General features: G+C 40.7%; 1 protein-coding gene across 4 annotated transcripts in view; it reads right to left on the bottom strand.

The window, feature by feature from the left end:
- The window catches only part of LOC126483972 (centromere protein I-like), a 393,190-nt gene that overhangs the window by 322,996 nt on the left and 57,668 nt on the right, over positions 1-12,526 (bottom strand). For all 4 annotated transcript variants that reach the window (XM_050107290.1, XM_050107282.1, XM_050107275.1 and 1 more), the window contains exon 4: positions 887-972. In XM_050107290.1, coding sequence (XP_049963247.1) covers positions 887-972 — 86 coding nt within the window. The remainder of the gene's footprint in view (positions 1-886; positions 973-12,526) is intronic.

Here is a 12,526-nt window from a genome sequence, read left to right on the forward strand (position 1 = left end):
AAAACATTCCAGTTGGCAAATTGACATTTGCAAGCCTGCATGCAGAAGGTCCACTGGCACTGGGCTTACCAGTCTGGCACGTTCCCCCACCCTGCAAACTGTCATTGTTGCTGCCTTGTGTAGATGTCTGAACCTTCATCTGTGACAGATTGTACTGTTGTACCATTTGCAATTGCAGCTAAATGTCATCAGTCTGCAACTGGCAATACTGGGAATTTTTTGATGTTGGTTGATAATGCCCCAAGTTATCATTCACATTTTTCAGTTGAAAGAGAAAATAGGAACCCCCCACCAACACCACAAGCACAACTCCGCTGTGAGACGAAACACAGGATAGTCCTACTCGACAACAACTGAAGCCATTAAAACAACAGAACCTGTTCTAGCCATTGTTTCTATTTTGTCTACTTACTTGGTCTTACACTATTGGCCTAATATGATATTCATTGTGAAAAGTTGCATCTGATGCTGCTGCTGCTGCTACTAACTATTTAAGTAATAACACTAAAAGCCCTACACAGAATATATCTCACAGAATGCATGTAGATTGCGAAAAACAGAAGGAATTTATAGCATCTGAGTAATCTTGAGATAATTCCATGTCTCTCTAGGTGCAAACATAAGTCTGACTGAAACACAATGCTATTCTATTTACAACAGTGATATTGGCCACTGAATTTCATATCTGTAATGTAAAGTTTATCAGAATTTGTTTTCAGTACAAAAAAACAGCATATTTAGTGGTTTAAGTTGGAAAAGAAGAGAGAAAGGAAATGAGGGAGGACAACATGAAGACAAATAATACTGGAATATAGATGAAACAAGTTTGTTGCTAATAGACAAAAACAAACAAAATGCAAAGTCCAACAATTTTCGGCAAACTTACCAGACTTTCAATAAATGTTAGAAAATAAATTTGTTGGTAAAAGCTGCCAATCATTTGTCTGTCTGCGAGCTCATTCTCCAGCAAAGCTAGAAAAAACAAAAAGAATTTGTCAAATAGCATCTAACAACACTTACGGAAAGGTTAAAGATATGAAGATAAACAAAATATTCTCTACAGACTTTTTTCCCCAAAATACTTGTTGTTGTGGTCTACTGTCCTGAGACTGGTTTGATGCAGCTCTCCATGCTACTCTATCCTGTGCAAGCTCCTTTATCTCCCACTACATACTGCAACCTACATCCTTCTGAATCTGCTTAGTGTATTCATCTCTTGGTCTCCCTCTACGATTTTTACCCTCCATGCTGCCCTCCAATGCTAAATTGGTGATCCCTCGATGTCTCAGAACATGTCCTACCAACCGGTCCCTTCTTCTTGTCAAGTTGTGCCACAAACTCCTCTTCTCCCCAATTCTATTCAATACCTCCTCATTAGTTATGTGATCTACCCATCTAATCTTCAGCATTCTTCTGTAGCACCACATTTAGAAAGCTTCTATTCTCTTCTTGTCCAAACTATTTATCGTCCATGTTTCACTTCCATTCATGGCTACACTCCATACAAATACTCTCAGAAACGACTTCCTGACAATTAAATCTATACTCGATGTTAACAAATTTCTCTTCTTCAGAAACGCTTTCCTTGCCATTGCCAGTCTACATTTTGTATCCTCTCTACTTCTACCATCATCAGTTATTTTGCTCCCCAAATAGCAAAACTCCTTTACTACTTTAAGTGTCTCATTTCCTAATCTAATTCCCTCAGCATCACCCAACTTAATTTTACTACATTCCATTATCCTCGTTTTGCTTTTGTTGATGTTCATCTTATATCCTTCTTTCAAGACACTGTCCACTCCGTTCAGCTGCTCTTCCAAGTCCTTTGCTGTCTCTGACAGGATTACAATGTCATCGGCAAGTCTCAAAGTTTTCATTTCTTCTCCATGGATTCTAATACCTACTCCAAATTTTTCTTTTGTTTCCTTTACTGCGTGCTCAATATACAGATTGAATAACATCGGGGAGAGGCTACAACCCTGTCTCACTCCCTTCCCAATCACTGCTTCCCTTTCATGCCCCTCGACTCTTGCAACTGCCATCTGGTTTCTGTACAAATTGTAAATAGCCTTTCGCTCTCTGTACTTTACCCCTGCCACCTTTAGAATTTGAAAGAGAGTATTCCAGTCAACATTGTCAAAAGCTTTCTCCAAGTCTACAAATGCTACAAACGTTGGTTTGCCTTTCCTTAATCTAGCTTCTAAGATAAGTCGTCAGGTCAGTATTGCCTCACATGTTCCAACATTTCTACGGAATCCAAACTGATCTTCCCCAAGGTCGGCTTCTACCAGTTTTTCCATTCGTCTGTAAAGAATTCGCGTTAGTATTTTGCAGCCATGACTTATTAAACTGATAGTTCGGTAATTTTCACACATGTCAACACCTGCTTTCTTTGGGATTGGAATTATTTTATTCTTCTTGAAGTCTGAGGGTATTTCGCCTGTTTCATACATCCTGCTCATCAGATGGTAGAGTTTTGTCAGGACTGGCTCTCCCGAGGCCATCAGTAGTTCTAATGGAATTTTGTCTAATCCCAGGGCCTTGTTTCTTGACTCAGGTCTTTCAGTACTCTGTCAAACTCTCCACGCAGTATCGTATCTCTCATTTCATCTTCATCTACATCCTCTTCCATTTCCATAATATTGTCCATAAGTACACCGCCCTTGTATAGACCCTCTATATAGTCCTTCCACCTTTCTGCTTTCCCTTCTTTGCTTAGAACTGGGTTTCCATCTGAGCTCTTGATATTCATACAAGTGGTTCTCTTTTCTCCAAAGATCTCTTTATTTTCCTGTAGGCAGTATCTATCTTACCCCTAGTGAGATAAGCCTCTATATCCTTACATTTGTCCTCTAGCCATCCCTGCTTAGCCATTTTGCACTTCCCGTCGATCTCATTTTTGAGACGTTTGTATTCCTTTTTGCCTACTTCACTTACTGCATTTTTATATTTTCTCCTTTCATCAACTAAATTCAGTATTTCTTCTGTTATCCACAGATTTCTACTAGCCCTCACCTTTTTACCTACTTGATCCTCTGCTGCCTTCACTACTTCATCCCTCAGAGCTACCTATTCTTCTTCTACTGTATTTCTTTCCCCCATTCCTGTCAATTGTTCCCTTATGCTCTCTCTGAAACTCTGTACAGCCTCTGGTTTAGTCAGTTTATCCAGGTCCCATCTTAAATTCCTACCTTTTTGCAGTTTCTTCAGTTTTAATCTACACTTCATAACCAATAGATTGTGGTCAGAGTCCATCTGCCCCAAGAAATGACTTACAATTTAAAACCTGGTTCCTAAATCTCTGTCTTACCATTACATAATCTATCTGATACCTTCTGGTAGCTCCAAGATTCTTCTATGTATACAACCTTCTTTCATGATTCTTGAACCAAGTGTTAGCTATGATTAAGTTATGCTCTTTGCAAAATTCTACCAGACGGCTTCCTCTTTCATTTCTTACCCCCAATCCCTATTCACCTACTACGTTTCCTTCTCTCCCTTTTCCTACTCTCGAATTCCAGTCACCCATGACTATTAAATTTTCGTCACCCTTCACTACCTGAATAATTTCTTTTATCTCATCACACATTTCATCAATTTCTTCATCATCTGCAGAGCTAGTTGGCATATAAACTTGTACTACTGTAGTAGGCATGGGCTTTGTGTCTATCTTGGCCACAATAATGCGTTCACTATGCTGTTTCTAGTAGCTTACCCGCACTCCTATTTTTTTATTCATTATTAAACCTACTCCTGCATTACCCCTATTTGATTTTGTATTTATAACCCTGTATTCACCTGAACAAAAGTCTTGATCCTCCTGCCACCAAACTTCATCAATTCCCACTATATCTAACTTTAACCTATCCATTTCCCTTTTTAAATTTTCTAACGTACCTGCCCGATTAAGGGATCTGACATTCCACGCTCCGATCCATAGAATGCCAGTTTTATTTCTCCTGATAACGACGTCCTTTTGAGCAGTCCCTGCACAGCGATCCGAATGGGGGACTATTTTACCTCCGTCATATTTTACCCAAGAGAACGCCGTCATCATTTAACCGTACAGTAAAGCTGCATGCCCTCAGGAAAAATTACGGCTGTAGTTTCCCCTTGCTTTTGGCCATTTGCAGTACCAGCAGAGCAAGGCCGTTTTGGTTAGTGTTACAAGGCCAGATCAGTCAATCATCCAGACTGTTGCCCCTGCAACTACTGAAAAGGCTGCTGTGCCTCTTCAGGAACCACACATTTGTCTGGCCTCTCAACAGATACCCCTCTGTTGTGGTTGCACCTACTGTACGGCCATCTGTATTGCTGAGGCACGCAACCCTCCCCACCAACGGCAAGGTCCATGGTTCATGGGGGCCAAAATACTTACACAATGTATTTCAAAGTCACTGTTTCAAACATCTAGGAATGACAGATCAAGCCACGTAGAACAACTTTTGTTAGAGGCAAAATGTTTGCTCTTACTTCCAGACAACGCTAGGCACCCTTTAGTATATGTCGGTCCTGAGACGACGAGATTTCACGAACTAGCAGAGTCTACTAATCAGGTGTGAAACATGCTACCTACCACAGTGATCTGACAGCGTGATTTTCAACAAGAAGCCAATAAGAATGAGTACCTACAAATGGAGAAAGATATTTTAGAAGTGAATCAGGAACTTTAATTTTGTTGGGCCTACCACCTCTTGTAAAGAGTAGATAACTGGACAACAGGCAACACACAATGAATATGAATGTAGAAGTAGGATTATGTCCTGCTGCCTCTCTGGGACATAACCAATATAAAATGACACCTAAAGTCACTGGAAAGTGCCAACAAACATTTTGGCTAACAAAAATTGTTTCTCACGGTGTGATATATCACCCCAAGATGTTTTATGCAAAAATTTCCAAAGACACTGCATACTGTCAATCTGCAAGTTATCCATGTTGTTTTGAAAAACACGTCCTTTCTTCTTTCTTTCCACTGGCAGCAACAGGACTGTTTTTCCTCAGACAGTGTACTGTTACTCAGAGAGTTTACTGTTGATTAGTACCATATAATACTACATTCCCTGAAACGGAGAACTTCCACTTTTCAGTTAAACATGTTTTATTAACAAGTGAAAATTTCAAGTAAAAATTTTGCCACACATTAAACTAGTTTCCATTACCACATTATCACATATTGGTCTCATGAAGTAAAAGGCTAGTCTTATTTAACATAGAGTTTTATTTCTTCTGAAAGATGAGTACGAGGGACATTTTCCAAATGTATTAAATGATTCCAAAATACATGTGAATGCCTCAGACACACACAGGTTCTAAAGCATACAACTTCTGTGCAGTCTGCTTACAACTGAAATTAGTTATTTAATGAACTAAAAAGGGTGTTCGACTGTAGCATTATCTTCTTTTGACATTAAGTGATGCCTTCCTGTTGAACATTGGAAACTGAGGCACTCGCAATTATTAAAACATTGTGAACTAGAAGTGAGCACTGATGGTGGTGTTCCTGTCTTGCAGCTGGAAACCTATATCCAGCAGCTAGTCCATGTGGTAGCATAAAGTTCAAAACTGTTTCGTTTAAGTCATAACTGATGTCTATTATCTCTGCAATCACAGTCACAGTCATAACTGATGTCCATTATCTCTGCAATCACAGTCACAGTCATACATGAGGGACACAAACATCCCTCTTTGCAGGTTGTGAATCTGAATATTCTCCTGCTGTTTCTGAGGTCTTGGCTGGACAAATGAAATTTTTTCTTTCTTGTCCTTTAAAGTTCGTGCAGTATAAGTTCGCCCATCGCTTTGAGTTCAAAAATGAGTCTTCTGAATTCCTTTCACAGAAATTCCAAATCAGACAAAATCCTTGTAGAGGCATGCAACTATTATGACTATAATTAATGGAAAGAATGTAAAAGATTGTGGGATTGCTTAAGAACAATTGCTAGTTTTCTCTGAATTCGATTATCAACTGCCATAGCATGTTTCTGATTTAACCCCATTGACTGATGATATACTACAAACCGACAAAAGTATCAGATGTTATTTTACAAATTTTACAGAAACAAACATTCTTATCCAAATCAGTTCCAAACGAACAATATTCAAGGGGAAAATACTTTTTGATACAGAAACGCATATCACTGTAGATACTAATACACAAAAATTCGATGTAGGTGCCAAATACTGTCATTACTAATATGTAGAATAACAGGTAGCACCATTAGTTGCACAGATTGACCCTAACTGTTGAAATACCATACAAGCACTGACTAGCACCACTGTGTGTGCTGGGAGGAAGGCTCGGTCATGCTAAGTGGCATAAATGTATTGATGCACATTTAAAGAATGCCATACAGATTTGGGACTCACATATTACATTTAAATTTTTAAGGAACAACTGCCAAATATGCATGTCAATACACACAAAAATTTAAAAAATTGCTTGCTACACATGGGCAAAAATCCTATCTTACTTATAAAAATAGGTACTATACATTTCATAAACCAACAACTACAGATTTTATTATTCCTACCAACTCATGCCATCCCGAATCTCATAAAAAAAAGCTTTCTTTTACTCCATGTTTCACAATCTAGCCAAGTTTCAGTTGCGCTGTGACACAAGAAGTAAAGAAATAGAAACAACTGTTAAGATAGGTTTGGCAAATGGTTTCAATGAAAAAGATATTAGGAATATAGGTAACAAAATGATCAGGAAAACTGAAAATAACAAATAAGAAAAACATCAGACATGTTCCCTTGTCTTACCATGATCCAATTTCAGACAAAATTGTAAATATGTTTAAGAAATCAATACATGGTTTGGATTCCAAATCAATAACAAACTACGACACATTGTGAAACATTGTTTGGAATCCCCAAAAAATCCACTGAGGTGACAAAAGCCATGGGATAGTGATATGCACACACACACACACACACACACACACGCAGCAGCATCACATACACAAAATATAACACACACAGATGGCAGCAGTATCGCATACACAAAATATAAAGGGCTAGAAACTCACATGACAAGATTTTCGACATGGTTATGACCGAGAATTAATAGACTTTGAACATGGAATGATAGTTGAGCAAGGCACATGGGACATTCCATTTTTTAAATCATTAGGGAATTCAATATTCCAAGATCCACAGTGTCAAAGTATGTCAAGAACACCAAATTTCATCAGGCATTACCTCTCACCACAGACAACACAGTGGCCGACGGCCTTCACTGAATGACCAAAAGCAGCGGCATCTCCACAGAGTTGTCAGTGCTAAGAGACAAGCAACTCTGCATTAAATAAGGTAAAATCTGGCATTAATGGGCTATAGAAGCAGATAACTGACATGAGCACCTTTGCTAACAGCATACATACATACAACAGCTAACATGCAGTGCCTCTCCTGGGATCGTGACATCGGTTGGACCCTAGACGACTGGAAAACAGTAGCCTGGTCAGATAAGTTCCTATTTCAGCTGGTAAGAGCTGATGGTAGGGTTCGAGTGGGATGCAAAACCCATGGACCAAAATTGTCAATAAAGCACTGTGCAAGCAGGTGATGGCTCTATAATGGTGTTGGCCGTGTTTACATCAATGGACTGGGTCCTCTAGTCCAACTGAAAGTATCACTGACTGAAATGGTAACGTTTGGCTACTTAGAGACCAACTGCAGCTATTCATGGACTTCATGTTCCCACACAACAGAGTTTTTATGGATGACTATAGACTATGTTATTGGGCCATAACTGCTTGCAACTGGTTTGAAGAACATTTTGGGCAATTTGAGTGATGATTTGGCCACCCATCAAACATTTATGGGAAATAATCAAGAGACCAGCTCATGCACAACATCATGAACACTTTTGCAATTAGGGACGGCTATAGAGGCAGTGTGGCTCAATATTTCTGCAGGAGACTTCCAATAACTTGTTGAGTCCATGCAACAGTGTGTTGCTGCAATATACCGGGCAAAAGGAGGTCGAGACAGTATTAGGAGGTATCAATGTAAGTATTGTAATGCCGATGTGTATAGGATCATATGTGGATCCTGTGAATGTTACTACATTGGACAAATGGGAAGAGAATTCAAAATATGTTTCAGGGAGCATGGATACACTCGTAATGGTAGTGTTCTTGAATACCGCTTAAGGGAACAGAGTCATCATTTAGTTCCCACTGAAAATTGTTTATAAATATTGCACACTGAAAATAAGGATAATAATTTGGATATAATCAATGAAATGGAAATTTACGTCAGTAGCCAGTCGAACAAGACCCTTTTGATTAACAAGCACACAGCGATCAACCATACTTGGTTTTTTAGCTTTTTAAATGATCTGTTCTTCCATTAAAATAATATAGTATCCCGTTCCTGCTTATCCCATTATCTGAGCTATTGATAACCTTTTGTTAGTGAAATTATAGCTTCATCTAATGTCACACCTATTTTGCACTAGGTCGAATGAGAGACGAACCACGAGTCTTTGATCCGTTGTGAAACTGAAGTTGTAAATTCATTTGTGAATGAATGTTGTACATATCTGCACTTGGTTGGGTGACCAAGGATGCAAGAACTTTTACTTTGTGATAAAAAAGAAAATGTATTTTTATGCTAGCCAATTTGCACTGTAATAGATTTCAATTGGTCATATTTTGACAATTTCACATATGTATATAAACAAAAAACCTTGCAAAGATTTTTATCTGTTGCTTTTATGTAAGATGTCATTTGAATTTTTATAACAAAGATAAGATTTATACCCTGTGTAGGTAAGTAATTTTTTTACATGTTCTATATACTGACACACACTTTTGGCAATTGTTCCTCAAAAATTTAAATGTAGTATATACATTGGCCCCAGTCTAAGTGGTGTTCTTTAAATGTGCACTGACATGGTTATGCCACCTAGAGTAACCGGGCCTTCATCCCAGCACACACAGTGATGTTCGCCATTGTTTGCGTGGTATTTCAACAGTTGTGGTTGAACTGTACAACTAATGGTGCTACCTGTTATTCTACATACTAGTAATGTCAGTATTTGCTGTCTACATCAATGTCTCACATATTTGTATCTAAAATATTTCTGTGTCAAAAAGCATTTTGCTCTTGAATATTGTTCATTTGCAACTGACTTTGATAAGAAATGTGTGTTTCTGTAAAATATGTAACATAACATCTGTTACTTTTGTCTGTTTGTATTAGGTCATCAGATGATGAGTTAAAACAGAAACGCACCATGACAGTTAATAAACAAATTCAGAGAAAACCAGTGGCTGTTTTTAAGCAACCACACAGCCTTTTTAAATTCTTTTCATTAATCCTTTCACAAGGGTAGTATGTTTGGACCATTCTTCTCTTTTCTGCTGGCAGTATTCTTCAGTTTCCTCTTTGGATAAAAGTATCAGGGCTAAAGATGTGTATGTTTTCAGCCCTATTGTAAAATCCTTGGCATTCTGAATTGCAGCTGTACTTGGGCTGCAACGATTGTTTTTTGTAGCATGGTGCTTAAAAAGGCCACCTGCACCAGCACAACTCCCAATGTCCATCTTTGCAACCACGACACCATGTAGTGCGGTACGATGGGCCCAACAACATGCCGAATGGACTGCTCAGGATTGGCATCACGTTCTCTTCACCGATGAGTATCGCATATGCCTTCAACCTGACAATTGTCAGAGATGTGTTTGGAGGCAACCCGGTCAGGCTGAATGGCTTAGACACACTGTCCAGGGAGTGCAGCAAGGTGGAGGTTCCCTGCCGTTTTGGGGTGACATTATGTGGGGCCAACGTATGCTGTTGCTGGTCGTGGAAGGTGCCATAACAGCTGTACGATACGTGAATGACATCCTCCGACCGATAGTGCAACCATATTGGCAGCACATTGGCGAGGCATTCGTCTTCATCGCCAACAATTCGCACCCCCATCGTGCACGTCTTGTGAATGACTTCCTTCAGGATAATGACATCGCTTGGCTAGAGTGCCCAGCGTGTTCTCCAGACATGAACCCCATCGAAAATGCCTGGGATAGATTGAAAAGGGCTGTTTATTGACGACGTGACCCACCAACCACTCTGAGCCATTGAGGAGTGGAACAATCTGGACCAACAGTGCCTTGATGAACTTGTGGATAGTAGGCCACGACGAATACAGGCATGCATCAATGGAAGAGGACATGCTACTGGGTATTAGAGGTACCTGTGTGTACAGCAATCTAGACCACCACCTCTGAAGGTCTCGCTGTATGGTGGTACAACATCCAATGTGTGGTTTTTGTGAGCAATAAAAACGGCAGAAATGATGTTTATGTTGATCTCTATTCCAATTTTCTCTACAGGTATCAAAACACTTGGACCTGAGGTGATGCAAAACTTTTTTTTAAAGTTCACAAGTCCAACCAAGGGGTCACTGTCACATGTTCAAGTACAATCTTCAGTTCGCACACAAAGTTCAAAGTTTGCACAATACACACACACACAAACTGACATCTCTAGGGGTGTGTGTGTGTGTGTGTGTGTGTGTGTGTGTGTGTGTGTGTGTGTGCGCGTGAGTGAGAGAGAGAGAGAGAGAGAGAGAGAGAGAGAGAGAGGGAGAGAGAGAGAGAGAGGGAGAGAGAGAGCACTCACTTATGTGGTAGTGTATAAAATTTTGATTCTCCAATGTATAATGTTAACAGTATTATGTAAAGGACACATTGCTACTCACGGTAAAGAAGCTACACTGAGTTGCAGGACAGGCACAATGCTAATACTGTTATAAATTGAGTTTTCGGCTAAACCCTTCTTCAGACAGGAAAGCAAACACAGAGTCACACAATGAAGCATACCTCATGCATGCATGATGGTTATCTCAAGCCAGAATGCAACTGTGTTGCGTTGAGTGACAGCAGCAATCCAGTGTGGAGTACAGAAGGGGGGAGGGGGGGGGGGGGGGGGGGGGCAAGATACGGATAAGGGACATAACTCAGGAATGCCTGGTGTAGCATGCAGGAACTATATGGTAGCAAGACAAAGCTGCTAGGTGCAGTGTTGGGTGACTGTAACAGAGGGAACAGGGAGTTGGGGAGTGGAAAAGGAGAAGAGCAGAGAAGGGAAAAATACTGGAAGGTGCATTGGCAGAGAGCAGTGCACATTGAGCTTGAGGGGACGTGAACGGGCAGGAGGTGATAGGACAGAGGGGCCAGAAACTGTTGGATGGAGGGTATGGAACAGTAAGTTACCATAGGTTGAGGTCAGGATGATTTTGAGTGTGAAGAATGTGTCATAAGGATAACTCCCATTTTAGCAGTTCAAAAAAGATGGTGTTGGAGGGCAGGATTCAGATGGCCTGGGTTGTGAAGCAGCCACTGAAATCAAGCATGTTATGTTCAGCTGCATGTTGTGCCATAGGGTGGTCCACTTCGTTCTTGGCCACAGATGGGTGGTGGGCACTCATCCTAGAGGACAGCTGGTTGGTAGCCATACCAATAAAAAAAATCTGTCCAATGATTGCAGCAGAGCTGGTATATGATGACTACAATTTCACAGGTGGCCTGAATTCTGATGGGGTAGGATAAGCCTGTGACAGGACTGGAATAGGAAGGGCTAGGTGGGTGGATTGTGCAGGTCTTGCCCCCCGGGTCTTCCACAGGGATATGATAGCTGTGGCAAGGAGTCGGGATTGGGAATGGAACTGGAATGGATGAGGATGTTGTGGAGATTGGGTGGGTGACGGAATACTACTTTAGGAGGGGTGGTAAGGATCTTAGCATTTCAGGGCATAATGATAGATAATCAAAGGCGTAATTAAAAATACTGTTCCATTCCTGGATGGTATTGAGTGACCAAGGGAGTGCTCCTCTGTTGCTGGTTATTGGGGGTGGTGGGAGGATTGAGGTGTATGGGAATATGGCACAGGAAATCTGTTTATGGACTAGAGCTGCAGGACAATACCTGTCTGTGAAGGCCTTTGTGAGACCTTCAACATACTTGGGATGGGAGTTCTGCAGACACACCATCCCCAGGCAGTCAAGCTGTACAGGAGGGTTATTTTGGTGTATAAGGGATGGCAGCCGTCAAAATGCTAGTGTTGTTGATAGCTGGTGGGTTAAATGTAGACAAAGGGGTGGATGCAGCCATCAGGGAGGAGGCCACCATCCAGAAAGGTGGTGTGCTGAGTTGAGGAGGACTAGGTGAAGCAGATGCAAGAGAAGGTGTTGAGGTTGTGAATAAATGAGTATAGGTTGTCTAGGTCCTGACTTCAGATCATGAATATATCATCAATGAACTTGAACCAGACCAGGGTTTTGTGGTCTTGGGAGGTTAGGAAGGTTTCCTTTAGGTGGTCCAGCTGGTCTCACCATCCATTCCCATGTCCCTTCGTAAGAACACCAAACTTTCAGCAGAAGAAAGGACAGCCATATACAGCCTCAAAACAGTTCCTCACCTTGTCATCCTACATGCAGACAAACGTTCCACCAGTGTCATTTTGAATTAAAGTGATAGCTAGTGGAAGGCCTTTGCCAATTGTCTGACT

The sequence above is a fragment of the Schistocerca serialis genome, chromosome 1 (genome assembly GCF_023864345.2).
Source record: "Schistocerca serialis cubense isolate TAMUIC-IGC-003099 chromosome 1, iqSchSeri2.2, whole genome shotgun sequence".
NCBI lineage: Eukaryota > Metazoa > Arthropoda > Insecta > Orthoptera > Acrididae > Schistocerca > Schistocerca serialis.